An 18566-nucleotide genomic window follows, 5' to 3' on the forward strand; every position below is an offset into this window, starting at 1 on the left:
ATGATAGATCGCCCGGTGCTTTGTCCTGCTGGAAGCTCTTCTGGAAGGACTGGTCTTTTGTTCTAAACGTCCTGCCAGAAGATTATCGCAAGTCCTGCCCGCAGTACGCAATTTGTACGTGTTTGCTTGCTGGTCCTTCCAGCAGTACGGTGACCTTCAAATTTGAACTCATCCTCACCAGAAGTAGTAAACACTTGGTTAGTGTTTATTAAATAAAAAGTCATGTCGTAGAATCATTTTGTTTAAACAGTATTTTACTTTTCTTAATATATTATAAACTTGTTTATCTTCTTTCAACTTAACTAATAGGAACTATAATAAGGAACTTTAAATTAATTACTTTGGTACGTCACTTTGTATTAGAAATTACACCTATCACTTACAAATACACTACAAATTAAAAACAAAAACAAGAAATAAATTATAAATGTTTGATTAGGCTGGAATACTTCACATTCATTATAATATTATCGCCAAAATGTTGCCGACTCCACGCCCGGCGCGTCAAAATGTGTCGCGCGAGCGCGAACGCGCTGCCCCCGTGTATACTCGTGCGCCGTCGGGCTCCGACTAACGGTTAGTCGCGTTTTTCGATCTTGGGCACTATTGGGTGAAAGAGAGAGAAACACTCTATTTTTTCGTGTAAATTTGAAATTTGTACAATGTATACTTACGAAACTGTGATCTTTTAATTTTGCGTCCTACCGGAAGTACTTTAAGTCCTGCTGGCAGGACTCCGGGCGATCTATCATTAAGCATGCCTTGACGTCATGTGCCTCATCTTCTGAACTTTGGTGCGCTTCATCTCTTTAAATTTTCATAAGTTTAAAAAAGTGAAAAATACATTTAGAGTTTTTTTTGGTAAGTTCACCGACGGACTTATTCAAACTCTTGCTATTTTCTTGCTTTATCCACGAAACATCCCTATTCTTCGAAATTATTACGATCTACAAACGGAAAATCTCTGCTACTACACCGCAGTAAATTCCCCATCATAAATAAAAAGTTTTTTTTTAAAACAAGCTCTTGTATGCTAATAATTTTGGTTTCATGACATGCTCCTAAAATTCATCACCTTATAAGAGGATTTCAGTTTTTATCTGCGAAACTTTTTAATAATATAGGTACGTTTCATGGTTTGGTAATTTAGGGAAGTTTATTTGCACTTAACATGAAAAATATGGTATCAATGTACTGAGTACCTATGCACCTTCAGTGGCAACAACAAGGTCTACTGGGTACCTATAGTCTACTAAAGGCATGAAATAGATTAAATTCACTTAAAATTAAAACCAACTCCAAAACGAATCACCAAAAGGTAGGACACCGACACCGACTCCGAAAATGGCTAATTTTGTAATCAGTATCCAAATTTTTAATAAGCTCTATAGAACAATTCAATACCACTTTAACTTATTTTTTTTTAATGTGACAGGAGGCAAACGAGCAAACGGATCACCTGTTGGTAAATGATTACCGTCACCCATAGACACCCGCAGACCCAGGGGCGTTACAGGTCTTATTTTTAATTGTGGTATTTTCGCGAAGAAACATATTTAAAATCTAATTCTAGTAAGTACTTATGAAAAATATAAATTGTTTTCTTCACGTAAATCGATTAAGTTACAGATTCTGACTAACTCCTAATTTGGATACTGATTGCAAAGGCCTAGTAAATAAATAACGTAATAATTTTTCTACTTGTATTTATCTAGTGCAGTTGTTTTGGAGTCAATTATAGTTTTTTTACACTAATAGATTCTATTCAGGTAGAAAATAGCGTCTGAGCGCGTCATAATTCAATTGTATTGTCTGACTGCACGTACTCTATGAACAATTCTGACATAAAATCTTTTGTCGAACAAAAGCTGGGTTGCACCATCTTACTTCAACTTTGACAAGCGTCAAAAGTCTGTCTAACTCCATACAAAAAACACCGGTTATCGCCAAAGCTACGGTCAAAGTTAGGTCACGTCAGGTGGTGCAACTTAGCCAAAGAAAAAATTCATTTTGATCGCTAATGTCAGTTTGCAGCGAGTGACACAACCTCCCCGTCTGAAGGCCAGCGGCCGACTGCCGCCCGCACCCCGCGAAGGCCCCCTCAACAGCAAAACGTTCGGAATTTATCAAAAGTAAAATTTATGAATGAAAGTAATGTTCGATTGAAAAACGCAACGTGTCATTTAAAGATTAAAGAATTCCCAATCTATTCGTGCAAAAATCTTTTAAATTAACATAGCCGTTTTGGAGGAGTAGGGAATTTAAGTAAAAAATCGATGTCCCGTATTTATTTTTTTAATCCAAAACAAAGAGACGTAGCGAAAATTCAAACGTCACAAGTGTAGTCCTTGAAATGTTGTATAACATATATTTTTTTCAACTATTTTTGTCCAGCAGTAAAAGAGGAGTAGTCTTTACAAAATGCCCATTTGGCGCGGATTGAGGACACTAATCGCCTTATGTAGAATCGCTTGTCAAACACATTCGCACACTACATACTTATCACCCCAAGTGGGTTATGTTTTTACCTTCGTTACATAATACATTTTTCAATTACACAACTAATAACAAACGAAGCAATCATCAAGGGATCAATACAGTGGGCAATTTGCGCAACCCACAGTTCATAGCTCTTGCAATTGTGTCGCATACTAATTGTAGCAAATTAGAAACCTGTTGAGCAACGCTTGCAAATCCACTATCTGGGACATAGTTGCATCTACAACGCTTGCAAATCGACTATCTGGGACGCAGTTGCATCTACAAGTTACAATCAATAGCAAATTGAAATAATAACTGTTCGTTGCTCAATGAACAATGATGTTTTAAGTAGCAAGTTATATGACTGTTAATTATTACTTTACTATGGCTGTGTTTATTATAAGCCTATTAGCACCATAGTGCTCATGTGCTCATATAATTACTAATGAAGGTAAAGGGGAAGGTTAGGTATCTACTTGTACTCTTACTTACGTTGTTTGTGTTTTAATTAATCATTGCAAAATCTTTCTTCTATTAATAGCTCTATTTGAGGCACTGCCACTAAATCAGTCATCAGTATCTAAGTATTTGTTTAATACCAACAACAACAACATTTACTTAGTAATTCAAATATAGACCAAGATCGAAGTGAAGCAAAACGCCTACATAATCTACTAACTATTCCATGTTATTAATATTAATAAGACCTCACAGGTTTATTACCACGTTGACATTCATCCCATTGAACTATCAATCAATCAATCAATCTTCTTATTTATAGGCAAGACCATTTCTGATAAAAAGCCATTAACTCCATATTGACGAAGATCTAGGTAGATTAAATTACGAAGTTTCTTAGTAACACCATGATGGTGAATTAGTTTAGTTCGTTCTTTCGTTCATTTCAATGACGTCCACTGCTGGACAAAGGCCTCCCCCAAGGATTTCCATCAGTCCTGCGCTGCCCGCATCCAGGTACTTCCCGCGACCTTCATCAGATCGTCGGTGATCGGGGTTACCAAACTAACCAAGTTAGTTTAGTGAAATAAAATCTAGACACGCGGTAGCGTGTCCAGCCAAGTTCAAGGAACAGATTGAATCAGGACTCATGAAACGGCATTTTTCACACATGGCCCCTAGACTGTACAACAAAATACTTGCAACAAGTAAAGACATCACACAACTTGTTTCGGTAACGTTTAAAAAACTTATTATAAAATGGATGGAACAATATACGTACGACACTTTAGAAAAGTTAATCCAGACAATAACTAGTTTCTCTTAGCACACTTATTCACTTACACACAAAATCACACTCACACTATCACACACACATTTTTGTTTTGTTTTTCTATTTAAATTATTTTTTAAATTAAAAGATAAAATTTAATCTAAACACTAAATTTTAGTCTTATGTTTTTTTGAGGAGGAGCCTGACTCTCGTTACACAGGTTAACCTTATACGAGAGCGGCACATATCTTGTAATTGTAAAGTGTTTATTTAATAAAAGTATTTTCATTTTCATTTTCAAAAATCTACAAAATCCTAAATGTTACAAATTAGACAATGCTTATGTGGGTAGTTACTTAAGTGAGTTCCTGGAGACAACCTTGGAGACATTTTCGATTAGTCGGAAGCGACAACAATCAAAATGGCGATTGACAGGTCGCCTCGCATCGCTGCGTAGGCGCCGACCTCCCGCCTATATAGCGGAGATCGCAACAAACAAAAACATTTGCAAAAACAAATGGAGGAAGCAGTCTTTTAGGCTACAGATTTGGTGGCCATAAAAGGCTGTATTTTATTCATCTCTTTCTTTTGAGTGATGACTCTACAATCAAATACCTACTTACAATGACTCAAGTCAGTAGACTCATTCATATGTAATGTATCATCACCTTCCATTTACGAATGACAAGACTTAACTAGAGAATACCACCCTTATGATCGTACTACGTATTATTCCCAAATTCTTAACCTCAAGATCTTCAAACCACGAGTAAACTCATGACGAAACTTTGAGTTAATTTGCTCCATAAAAAATCGTGACTTCGGGAATAGTTAGAAATGATCAGGATCAGGACTCAACCTGTGTTACCACATACTACACTGTAGAACTCTACGTATTTTTTTTGTGTATTGTCTCTCATATGCCAATCACTATATCTAAACGTAGTCTCTACATGTATGTAGTCAAATATTCTAAAACATCTTCTTTTTTGCAGGCCCGTTTCCAACAGAAGCAAATGCAAGAGCGCGAGCTGAAAATCGCGTCGCTATACGAAGCGCAGCAGGCGCGGGCGCTGGACCGCGTGCGACACTCCCCGGGCACAGGACATGGCACCACCTCGCCCCCGCAGCCGCCTGCCACCATCACGCACCACCCGGGGAAGGTAAACAATATTACACCTTAGCTACGACAACTGTAAGGCGATAGCTGCAAAGTCCCTTCGCTATAGTGCTAAAGATCGCGTCGCTATACGAAGCACAGCAGGCGCGTGCGCTGGACCGCGTGCGACACTCGCCGGGCACAGGCCATGGCAACACCTCGCCACCGCAGCCGCCTGTTACCATCACCCACCAGCGAGGGAAGGTAAACAGAAATAGACTTTAGCTACTACAACTATAAGGCGATAACTGCAAAGCCGCAAAGATTGCGGCGCTATACGAAGCGCGACAAGCGCGTGTGCTGGACCGCGTGCGACACTCCCCGGGCACAGGACATGGCACCACGTCGCCACCGCAGCCGCCTGCCACTATCACGCATCACCCGGGGAAGGTAAACAGAAATAGACTTTAGCTACTACAACTATAAGGCGATAACTGCAAAGCCGCAAAGATTGCGACGCTATACGAAGCGCGACAAGCGCGTGCGCTGGACTGCGTCCGACACTCCCCAGGCACAGGCCATGGCACCACCTCGCCCCCGCAGCCGCCCGCCACCATCACGCATCAACCGGGGAAGGTGAACAGAAATAGACCTTAGCTACTACAACTGTAAGGCGATAGATGCAAAGTCGCTTCGCTAAAGAGCTGAAGATGGCGTCGCTATACGAAGCGCAGCAGGCGCGTGCGCTGGACCGCGTGCGACACTCGCCGGGCACAGGCCATGGCACCACGTCCCCACCGCAGCCGCCTGCCACCATCACGCATCACCCGGGGAAGGTAAACAATATTAGACCTTAGCTACTACAACTGTAAGGCGATAACTGCAAAGCCGCAAAGATTGCGACGCTATACGAAGCACGACAAGCGCGTGCGCTGGACTGCGTGTGACACTCCCCAGGCACAGGCCATGGCACCACCTCGCCCCCGCAGCCACTTGCCACCATCACCCACCACCCGGGGAAGGTAAACAATATTAGACCTTAGCTACTACAACTGTAAGGCGATAGCTGCAAAGTCGCTTCGCTATAGAGCCGAAGATCGCGTCGCTATACGAAGCGCAGCAGGCGCGTGCGCTGGACCGCGTGCGACACTCGTCGGGCACAGGCCATGGTACCACTTCACCACCGCAGCCGCCTGCCACCATCACGCATCATCCGGGGAAGGTAAACAATATTAGACCTTAGCTACTACAACTGTAAGGCGATAGCTGCAAAACCGCGTCGCTCTACCAACTCCATGAGGTGCAAGCTGATGATCGCGTCGCTGACTAAGTGCATCATCGCCGCCGAAGCCGCCTGCCTACATCACGTGGGAAGTTAAAGCAGGAATACTTAAACTTAGATTAACTCTACAACTTTCAGGCGAAACCTGATGAATCGCTCTCTATGCCTATTCTATTCGAAACTATAAGCGCGCTCTATGCTACCAATCGATCGAAACTTTTAAGAGAGATTGATTACTCTTTGAAACGTAAGGCGTGTTTTGTAACTTCACTCGAATTTTTTAAGAACAATCGATCGAAAGAGCCATTTCTCCTTTGTTTCTTCTAAAATTTCAGGTCCGCCAAATGTTCGAGGAGCGCCGCACGAAAGCAGGCATAGACAAGAGCTACCCGCTGCAGCCCATCCACAATACAGAGAGGAACCCCACCAGAAAGGCGCTGCCCAATGGCTACACCAAGGTCACGGCCACCGCCAACTCGAAGGTCGTGGAGAAGAGGACCACCAAGACCCACAGTCACAGCACGCACACCGTTAAAAAACAGCAGCATGTGAGTCAAAAATTTGTACACTATTGTTGCTGAATCTGCGTTGTTATTGCAGTGAAAATCTTTCTGTCGTGGTCTCATCATCATCATTCACAGAAACACGACCTTCCCCAATTTCCCAGAGGCAAAATGGAGGTTGAGAAGGCTTGATGATAGCAATTTCTTCCATCTCTTTTAACAACACCACACTTAGAACATTCATAAATCACACCGAGAAAAGTCAATTAATTACTTCTACCTCAACCAAATCACACCACTGAACTATTGGATTGATTCCCATAATGTACTAACATCTCACCATCTATTTCAACTACTTTCCTAATACAAGTACCCATGCTACAAATGGTTATCATAACATTATAACAAATTATGAATTTCTTTTACAGAAAATAGAAAATATAGTAAATGGATCCGGAGATCTCAACCACAATCACGAACCGGATCTAAATCGAACAAAACACAATATGGTAAGTCACGCAACTCCTAAAAGCAATAATTACCTTGCATGTTAAATTCTAACATTTAGTGATAAATAATTCATAAACGATTAGGGATGCATGTTTTTTTTGTGTAAGTACCTAAGTACATGAAATCATAAACTACTAAACTTGATGCCTAGGCAAGTTGAAAACAGGAGAGTTTTGCGAACAAAAAACTGTTTTATATCTTCAGTGCTTGTTATCGAGTTTGGTTCTACATTATAACACAAAAATTATAACTCGAAAACTATCAAGAGTCGCGGGGTAGCCCTAGTGACGCTCTACCTCTGGGCTTCGGCAGTCGGCTAGCTAGACACTGTTTTCTGGGAACGTACTTACCCTGTTTAAGTCACACACATGTTCTTTCCACCTTACTCAGGAACGTAACGAGTAAGTGAGTAATTTTCTATTCGATAGAGTCGCACACATCTACTATTTGTATGTAAGGAACATAGTAATTAGTTTATTTATTTTTCACTCCTTCTTGCAACATAATACATACAACGTAAATTACTATCTTTTCAAGATGGTTCGTGCAGAAAGAATAGTTACCAGCTCATGTTCTGTAGATGTAGAGCATGACACACGTTGAGTAGTTAGATGCCATTTTGGTTAAATAAATTTTATTAACTGTCTAATATCTGATATTGTTTTAAGCTGTGTGAACCAAATAAAATATTTTTCATTCTTTCTTTCTTCTTTACTTATTAAGTCCTCTTTACTTCTTTACTCGCACAGCTGCCAAAAAGCAACGGCGAGCTGATCTCCCGCATCGACGAGCTGGACAAGGCGGACAACAACTACCTTCTGGAAGACGAGACGTTCCCCGAGGCTCTCGCTCCCACGCCCACGCCGCGCTCACCCGAGCCCAGGGAAGTACGGGAACAGAAGCCACAAAGAAGGTAAGAAAATTAGAACCTGTCCAGATGACGCGTTTTTACTCGCGAGTTTCGAATCGCGCGATAGTGAGGTACTAGAGGTTCATACATTCGGTCCACATGCAGTCGCGAGTTTTGTCTAATTGTGCGTCCACACTGGACGAACGTAGCTCGCGCGTGTTATGCGAGCTCTATGTACCTCGGTTCTACGAAATGATCGGACGATGTCGTCTAGACGCTGAGCTTGCGTTTGTTGGCGATAAGCAGCCCTGCGCCTGAGCATCGAGCCCGGTTTTACAGCAGTCGAAGACTTGTATTCAATAAGGTTAGTTAGTTAAGTAAAATTGTAATTAAAAATAAATATATTTTTTTCGCAAAAGCTCTCGGCTAGAGCTTAACTGGCGCAGTCGGTAGGATGTGCTGAACTGGACAACAAAAAATCGTGTTCAGTGTCCGTTTCAACGGTTTACAGTGCGAACTATTTTCCCGAAAAGTGACTTTACGTTTTGTGGAAGCTGCGACGCCTTGGGGGTTCACTTCACTCTCATAAGGACTAATTATGGCGAAAGTGTTTGTGTTTGTGATTATACTGTGAGTACGCTTGGTTATTTTTACACAAGTTCATAACTCTCCTTTCCCGAATTCCAAGAATACTGTAATATTGTAAAAAATAATTAATAAAAAATATAGAGTTCACTTTCAGTAATAAATAAATAGATAAAATACATAGGATTATCGAAATCCATAATTGTGTTTATTTTTATATTTTATCAATTGATTTTTGTGTGTTTTAGCAATTATGGCACAGTTACAACTTTTTGATTTAGCACTTAAAATAGTGCCTGAATATAGTGGAGATGCAAACTCATTGTACAGATTTTTAAATACAGTAGATAACATTTATTTACAATATTTTGATGCCGCAAACAATGATAATTTTCAAAATGTTATTATTATTAATGGAATTATCGGAAAATTGAAGGGTAAAGCTCTCGAAATAATTGACGTTAATGCCGCAAATACATGGCCTGCAATTAAAGCAGTGCTTATTCAAAATTTTTCGGATCAAAGAGACGAAAATTCCTTAAATCGCGACCTTGTAAATTTACATCAGGGTAACGAGAGCCCCCAGCAATTTTACAATAAATGTGTGAATTTATTGACAACTTTGATGAATTACATAAATATTCACAATGACGATCCAAACGTCATTGCATGTAAACGAGATTTTTTCACGGCCCAGGCTTTAAAGACCTTTTTAGCTGGATTGCGAGAGCCCTTAGGCTCTACGATTCGGGCTATGCGCCCCGAATCTTTACCTAAAGCGTTGCAATTTATTAAAGAGGAAAATAACATCATGTATTTACAGAAACGTTTTCAGCCCCAAAATAATAACAACGTCAATAATAATAATAGACCGCAAAATCAACAAACAAACCAGAATTTCAGACCAAATAATTTTCAAAAATTGCCACCTAATTGGTATCAACAAAAACCAAATAATATGAATTTTAACCAAAACCGTTTACCTTGGAATAATAATCCAAACCAACAGAATTTCAGACAAAATTTTAATCAGTACAGACCAAACCAAAATCAGCAAAACAGACAAAACTATTTTTATCAAGACCCGAGACGCACTCCTAGGCCGAAACCAACCCCTATGAGTGGAATTTCGTACCCGAATGCACAAAATAACAACAATAACACACCGAGATTTATTCCAAATCCGAATTATAGACCGCAGCAACTAAATCCACAAAATCCAAATTATTTCAAAAATGTTGGCCACTACCCCGATTTCGTTTTTGAGGAATTAAATCACAACGAAACAAATGATGATTTTGCTGAACAAAATTATTATTATTCCGAATGTGACCAAAATAATTTCGAGCCAGAATTTATTCCCGCTCCATGTGATGACATGAACTATTGCGAGGCTGCCTCCGGTTCTCAAACTTCAAATGTTCCTGAGGAACAAAATTTTTGCGAAGTCCCAGACCACAACAACGAAACGTGATACAAGTTAACGTTCATTCGAAAAGACAACTTCCGTATATACAGATAAATAATCCTCCCCTAAAATTACTTATTGACACTGGTTCTAACCAATCATTTTTGTCTCCGGAGGTCATAAAAAAATATTATCCAAATTTTCAATTAAACCACGAACCATTTTCGGTCACAAATGTGCATTGCACTACACACCACAAATATACAATTGATATACCACTTTTTGACGAATTTAACACAAAACAAATGTGTAAATTTTATGCATACAAATTTCACAACGTTTTTGACGGCCTCATTGGCTTAGATTTGTTGGAAAATCTCAAAGCAAGTGTCAACCTGTCAAGTAAATTGTTGATTACAGAATTTGCGAAAAACCCTATCCGTATGATGGATACTGGAGTTCACAACCTTTTTGAGGCGTTAGTCAAAGCTAGCACTACCACTGTTAAAATTCCCGTAAATACGGAATCTGGCGAAATTTTCATCCCGGAAAATCTCCTTAATCAGTGCATTATTCCGCCATTAATTACATATTCACAGAAGGGACATGCTTACATTGAGATTAGTAATCCAAGTCGTAATGACATTATCGTCAATTTGACACAACCTTTGAAGTCGGTTCCCCTGGAAAAAAAATTTGATTGTTTTAATATTGAGACACCGATGCCAAAATCATCCAACATAGAATCCCTTCTTCGAACTGACCATATGAACGAAGAGGAAAAGCAAAAAATAGTTAAACTTTGCAAAGACTATAGTGACATTTTTTATTATGAGGATTGCCCTCTCACTTTCACAAATACCATCAAGCATCGAATAAAAACCACTGACGAAATTCCTGTTTACACAAAATCTTATAGATATCCGTTCGTACACAAAGCAGAGGTTCAGTCACAAATAAATAAGATGCTTCAACAAAAAATTATACAACCATCTGAGTCTCCCTGGTCCTCTCCAATCTGGATAGTAGCAAAGAAACCTGATGCATCTGGTCGGCAAAAATGGCGCCTAGTTGTAGACTACAGAAAGCTAAATGAAAAAACAATCTGCGATAGATATCCTATCCCAAATATATCTGACGTATTAGATAAATTAGGTCGTTGTCAATATTTTACCACGCTCGATTTGGCGAGTGGTTTCCATCAAATTGAGATGCACCCCGACGATATACAGAAAACCGCTTTTACAGTGGAAAACGGCCATTACGAATATTGTCGCATGCCGTTTGGCCTCAAAAATGCGCCTTCAACCTTCCAAAGAGCAATGGAAAATGTTCTGCGGGGGTTGATCAATGATATCTGCGTTGTTTATATGGATGACATAATTGTTTTTGCAACTTCCCTTCAGGAAAGTATTGCCAACACTGAAAAAGTATTCCAGCGACTTAGAGAAGCAAATTTCAAAATTCAGCTAGATAAATCGGAATTTCTCAAACATGAAACCGCTTATTTAGGACACATAGTTACACCAGAAGGTGTCAAACCAAATCCTGATAAGGTCCATGCAATCAAAAATTTCCCCATTCCAAAAACACCGAAAGAAATAAAGTCATTTCTTGGTCTTCTCGGTTATTACCGAAAATTCATTCCTAATTTTTCAAAATTAACAAAACCCCTCACTTCATGCCTAAAAAAAGGTGCCAAAATAAATATTGACGACCCAGTTTACGAAAAAACATTCAAAATTTGCCAGGAAATCCTGATGAATGATCCTATTCTCAGCTACCCAGATTTTGAAAAAGAATTTAACGTCACAACTGACGCTTCTCATTTCGCCATCGGCGCAGTACTTTCGCAAGGTCCTATTGGCTCAGACAAACCAATAGCATTTGCCTCTCGAACGCTCAACGACAACGAAGTCAATTATAGCACAACTGAAAAAGAGTTGCTCGCTATTGTTTGGGCGACAAAATACTTCCGCCCATACCTATTTGGCCGAAAATTTAAAATAGTCACCGACCACAAGCCCCTGCAATGGCTCGTGTCTTTAAAGGAGCCCAACTCTCGACTCACGAGATGGAAGCTCAAGTTGGCTGAGTTCGACTACGAGGTCGTATACAAAAAAGGAACTTCTAACACCAACGCGGATGCTCTATCTAGGGTCGTTATTAACAATAATGAGACAGAATCCCATGCTGATCAACCTGAGTCCACAGTTCCACAGAGTCCACGTACTTCAGAAGTTTTAGAGGACATCCTATCACTTATTGGCAACGTTTCAGAAATTCCCGACGTAGATAATATACAATTGGACCAATTACAGGATGAAACAGTTCACACTAATCAGGAACAGCCAGTTTTAGAAATTCCTATCGCTGAAAAATGCGTCAACACCCATAAAAATCAAATTTTTATTCAATTTGTTTTACACTCACCAGCCAAAGTAGATATTAAAGAGATTTTCCCTGGGAAAAACCGCATAATTGCTCAAATTGGCCTCAATGATTTATCGAAAAACATTATTGATTTATTTAAACATTACATTCGACCTGATATCCAGCATGGCGTTTGGCTTTCAGATTTTAATTACTTACCAGATCTTACCAAAATATTGCAAACAACTTTTAAAAACTCCGCATACGATCTTGTGTTCTGTAAAAACAAATTGCAGGACGTTATTGACACAGATGAGCAGTATCGTATTACAAAAGCTTATCACGAAGGTAAATCTAATCACAGAGGCATAGTAGAAACGGAAAAACAACTTAAAAGGAATTACTATTGGCCAAATATTCCTAAAATAGTAACCGAAATTATAAATAACTGTTCATCTTGTCAAACAAATAAATATGAAAGACATCCCAATAAACAAATGCTCCAATTCACACCGGTCCCTACAAAACCATTCGAAATTATACATGTTGATACTTTCCAAATTAAAGGCCAAAAGTTTTTGACAATTATAGATACATTCTCAAAATATGCTCAAGCATACCCCCTGGATAGCATGACAGGAGTAAGTGTCATTAACTCACTCACGATCTGGATGACTCACCATGGCTTACCTTTAAATATCACCGCTGACCAAGGGACAGAATTTAAAAACCTACCCCTCAAAGAATTTGCCGCATTACACAAAATTAATTTACATTTTACCAGCGTCAATAATCCTCAATCGAATGGAGCTATTGAGAGATTTCATTCGACTATATTAGAACACATTCGACTTTTACAACAAAACCACAAACAGTCCACCATCACTGAGTTGATGCTGTTTGCAGTATTGGCATATAATAATTCAATACATTCCGCCACAGATAAAAAACCTATAGAAATTATTAATGGCCATTTAGATAACCGCGATCCGTTTGACATTCTTTTGGAAAAACAATGTTTACAAAATTACATAAATAAACATAAAGAAATAACAACAACAATGTACGAAAAAATTAACGAACGTCTAAATTCTAAACAAATAAATACTATTAATAAACGTAATGAGACCTTAGAAGCTCCCCTCGAATATGAAGAGGATAAGGCCATTTATTCAAAAAATCCACTTGCTGTCCGCCACAAGGACCAACCGCGATATTTGACTAGGACCGCCGCGAGAGATTTGGGTATTAAAGTTGCAGACGTCAGAGAACAAGAGTACCATAAGCGAAACATACGAAGGCCTCTTAAAGTGCAACGTTCTTTGTTACAGGACGACGGCGAGCTACCCGGCACAAGCCGAGGAAGCGAAACTAACGCCGATGACTGATAACCCTGGAATATTGCCATTCAAATTAGGATTATCTAAAGTTAAACAAACTGATCACGTCTTTTTACATCTTATTAATTTAGACAGCATTAGAGACCAAATAATTATCACCAAAAATCAGGCTCTCACCCTAGAGGCTTTGATTAGCGATTTAAATAGGGATTATAAATTTAGATTTGTTATTTTACATCAGTTTATTTCTGATAAACTAACTAGTATCCTCGATAAGTTTAATTTGTTAAGTCGATCTAGATTTAGAAGAGCGCTTATAGATGGACTTGGTACGATTATTCATAGTATTACTGGTAATCTAGACCAGGACGATGCCGTAAGATACGATAAAGCAATAAACATACTTCGGAAAAATCAAAACGAAATTACACACCATGTTAATGAGGCAATTACTTTGAACAAACTCTTTTTGAAAAATTTTAATACAACAATTTCGTCTATTGTTCAGAACCAAAACAAATTATCAACAAAGATTTCGGAAATTTTAAGACAAGTAAACTACTCTGAACAATCTTTTATTGATTTTGTAAAATTGGACAGTTCTTATAAATTATTGGAAATTAACGTACAAATTATTTTGGAAACCCTGACTGATCTAGAGACAGCCATATCACTGTCTACGAAACATATTGCTTATCGTAACATACTATCGTCCTCAAATGTAGCATATTTTGTATCAGAACTTACTAAACATTACAAGCCTGATCAATTGGTAACGACCGATTTGAAAGAATCTCGTATTTTTTGTAGCTTTTTAGACATAGGCTCTTACTTTAGCGATAATAAGTTGATATTTGTTATAAAAGTACCGATATTCTATATGGATATATTTACATACTATCAATTGTTCCCAATCCCCACATCCAATAATACTATCCTTATTCCTAACAAATCCTACCTGGTTATGAACGAAAATGCGTACCAGTACTTGGAATCACCCTGCATAAGAACAGGAAAATTTCACTACTGCCAAGAAAACACTCTCCTGCAGAGCCCGGAACAAAATCGTAACTGTGTGTACGACCTGATTATATCTCAGAAACTATCGTCGCAATGTCAATATGAACAAGTCAAAATAGAGCAGGAAATATTTGAAAAGATAAATGAAGAATACTACATATTTGTCAGTCCAAACTCTACTAAGCTTCACATACAGTGTGTTCAGGATGAATACATGAAAATTAAAGGAGTATACTTACTACAACTTCCGGAAAACTGCAGTGCATCCAGTGAAAAGCTGAAATTCATAAATTCACATCATACCGTTTACGGAAAACCTATAAAGCTCTATGCGTTCAATTCAGAGGAAGTGAAAATCAGGAACCCCCTTGAGCGACTGAAAATTGAAAATGTGGATTTGAAACAACTTCATAATACTATTGGATTTTTGGAACGAGAGCAGCAAACTTTGAAATTAGAAGACGTAGATATTCAGCCGCATCTATACTGGACCACGCCGCTCTACATAATCTTCATTATAGCAGCTTCATATGTTCTCTACATCAAATGGAGGAAATACATACAGAACAGGGCAGCCGCTGTAACTACAGAAACGGAACGCCCTGTAATTCTACAAACTGAATCCGTTCCTCGGTCTATCTTCAGCAGATAAGCTAAAGAATGGACCTCTATCTCGGCGGGGAGGTGTTATGCGAGCTCTATGTACCTCGGTTCTACGAAATGATCGGACGATGTCGTCTAGACGCTGAGCTTGCGTTTGTTGGCGATAAGCAGCCCTGCGCCTGAGCATCGAGCCCGGTTTTACAGCAGTCGAAGACTTGTATTCAATAAGGTTAGTTAGTTAAGTAAAATTGTAATTAAAAATAAATATATTTTTTTCGCAAAAGCTCTCGGCTAGAGCTTAACTCGCGGCACGCTGGTCATCCTGCTCACCCTGCTCTTGAGTGAGCAGGATGTCGAGTTCGCCGCGCGAGCCCGTTCGCCCAATGTGGAACGCGCGAGTAAAAACGCGTCATCTGGACACGGTCTTAGAGAAACCGTTTATCGACGAGATGGACAAGGCGGACAACAACTACCTTCTGGAAGACGAGACGTTCCCCGAGGCACTCGCTCCCACGCCCACGCCGCGCTCACCCGAGCCCAGGGAAGTGAGGGAACAGAAGCCACAAAGAAGGTTAGAGCTAATATTATACTGATTTTTTAAAGTTTAATAAAGAAGTTACCATAAAATGTTAGGTGCCGGTTCTACCAGACTATAGTCAGACCATGCTAATTTGTCGTGCTTGATGGGGAAAATTACCGTGTTCGTTTTTATAGATTCGTCATGTTTATGGAAAAGCAATCTTCGGCTGCCGTAGCCAGTAATGTAGCATAAAAATCAGTGGCTACGGGACCAGCTACGAGATTTTCAGCAAGTGATGAAAGAGGTCCTAATATCTAATACGAACCGAGGTCAATCGTTTATCGGGCCACTGCATTTTCCACCTGAGTGACTTACCGACACATTAGACTTCGGTACTTGAGATTGTAGTATAATATCATAATAAAATAAGTAAATAAAAATATTATTTGGACCTCAACTTCAGTATTTTCTGTTTCAGTAGTCCTGCACCTCGAAATAGCCCTCCAAAAACCAAACCTCAACCTACAGCAGCGCCACCTAGGAGGGTCACAAGTGAAAACGCTGTAAGCAAAAAGTTTTAATTACCCACACATCTCTTTTGAAAAAAAATTAACTGACAATTCTAAATTCAAAATATTTTGTCGCAAACTGTCATTGTCATTGAAAATTTTCGTTGAACTTATCGTTTCTCGTGTAAAATTTAAAAATTATCGTAAATGTGAGAATTTGTGCTGATAGTGTGATGACGTGTGCAGGTATCGGACAGCAGTAGGGCCCGCGGGGCCATGCAGCGGACCGCCAACGCCGTAAGTAGAAGAAACTAATTTTTGAGTAGGCTACCTACCCTCGTGTCGGACTAGTGGTGCGATAAAAGCATTGAGAGAAACATGGACCTATAAAAAAAAGTCGGACGGATTCTCATCAACAAAATACTGTGACATTAGGATACACCAGCTTGCCTGTACGTACAGGCCGGCACGCACACATTCACACCCTGATACACCACTTCGAGTGCAAACTTCACACAGTTGACACATTTAAGCAGCGAAAAAACAACACGAATACGACATGTCTTGTGTGATGAAATTGTGTAAAAACCGTTCTGTTCGAACAAACAAAAATTAAGGAATCACATTTCACAGGCAAAATAATAATCCAATCACTTATTTCCCGACATTAAAATATTGAAATTAATGGAAATCAAACGTCATTCACTCGAAAAAATAATACATCAAAGACCAGTGTTCTCAGTTATTTACGTCGGAAAATTACCCGAAATATGGGAAATTAATAATAATTTTAGGACTTTTTAGTTATTTATTACGCATACTATGGAAATAAAATAATTTATCATAATAATTGTGTTTTAATGGGATATATTTTCATAGGCAAATTTGATCCTTCCCAAAAATGTGGAACTGCAAAATTCAAATTTTCTTACATTGATTGCAAGTCAGTGTCAGGTTGTATGTTAAAAAAAATCTATCAGAGATGATAATAATATATTGATGATGCATAAGATTATGATTATAATGTACACAAGATTCGTAATTTGTAACTGCGTGAATCATTTTTGATCAACATTATGTACATAACTACATACCCTGACACACTGACTTGCAAACAATGTAAGAAAATTTGAACATTGAAAATTTCGCGCCTACCTCAACGCATTCACCTTTCATCCTTTTAAAATGGCACGGAATAATTCTGTCTACATTTCCAAGTAACATCTGCCGATCTATGTTTTTCTTAAAATAAATGGGTAAAATGTTTTGGCTAACATGGCATCCCTAAATTCACTCACACAATAGACAAACGCCAAAATTTTGAGTCACAGTTTTGTTGTAGCGCGAGTTCCGTCCGCCTTTTTTTATAGGTCCATGGAGAGAAAGGTCGGAGTTCGATTCCCGGATGGGTCATTCCGGAACCTATCGATTAGTTCAGATTGCTCTGGTTTTTACTATCCAAACACCATCTTATTTGTTTCTGAGATTTCTGTATATTTTTTTTGTTATTTTAATTTTATTTCAGTTTTGTTTTGTTATTCCAGGTACCCAAACGTCAGACAGCAGTAAGTTTATTTTCATATTTATTCTCTATCCTAGGCTCCTATATATCCTACATTTTTTTTCATACAAAGCACAACAATATTTTGATAAAAGTCAGTTGGCGCCACTATCGAGTGGCAGGACCTGATAGTGGTGCCACGTTACTCACGTTACAAAGGTGCGGTTTTTGCGTCTGAGTATCACATGGGACTACTCCACTGGGACTACTGGCAATACACGCTTCCTAACTACATAATTGGAGGTAATTATGTAGTTAGGAAGCGTGTATGGCGTGGGCACGGCGTCGCCAGCGGCTAGCTCGGGCGCGGGGTTTTTTGGTGTTTCTTGACTTTCTTGTATATCGATATCTTGTATTTCAATGAAATTGTGCAAACCCTAGTCTCTCTAACTAAGGCTGGCTTCCAGAGCCCGACCAAGCCGCGTGGCACGGCGTCGGCGGCGTCGGCGTCGGCGGCGGGGTCGGCGGGCGCGGGCGCGGCGTGCGCGGTGTGCGGGCGGCGGTTCGCGCCCGACCGCCTGCACAAGCACCAGGACATTTGCAAGAAGGCGCACGCTAAGAAGCGCAAGCCCTTCGACGCGCTCAAGCATCGGCTGGCGGTGAGTTTTGCTTTTACCCGACTGCGCCAGAGGGAGGGTTATTTCCTGACTTGTAGAAGCCTAGAAGGATGTGTGCCACGATAAGCCTTATG

General features: G+C 39.5%; 1 protein-coding gene across 1 annotated transcript in view; it reads left to right on the forward strand.

The window, feature by feature from the left end:
• LOC135080901 (uncharacterized) overlaps window positions 1-18566 on the forward strand; it is a 38071-nt gene that overhangs the window by 17147 nt on the left and 2358 nt on the right. The window contains exons 2-10 of the mRNA XM_063975631.1: window positions 4708-4875; window positions 6429-6641; window positions 7025-7105; window positions 7856-8019; window positions 11730-12299; window positions 15635-15856; window positions 16284-16368; window positions 16561-16611; window positions 18283-18474. Coding sequence (XP_063831701.1) covers window positions 4708-4875; window positions 6429-6641; window positions 7025-7105; window positions 7856-8019; window positions 11730-12299; window positions 15635-15856; window positions 16284-16368; window positions 16561-16611; window positions 18283-18474 — 1746 coding nt within the window. The remainder of the gene's footprint in view (window positions 1-4707; window positions 4876-6428; window positions 6642-7024; window positions 7106-7855; window positions 8020-11729; window positions 12300-15634; window positions 15857-16283; window positions 16369-16560; window positions 16612-18282; window positions 18475-18566) is intronic.

The sequence above is a fragment of the Ostrinia nubilalis genome, chromosome 18 (assembly GCF_963855985.1).
Source record: "Ostrinia nubilalis chromosome 18, ilOstNubi1.1, whole genome shotgun sequence".
In the NCBI taxonomy this organism is placed as follows: Eukaryota; Metazoa; Arthropoda; class Insecta; order Lepidoptera; family Crambidae; genus Ostrinia; species Ostrinia nubilalis.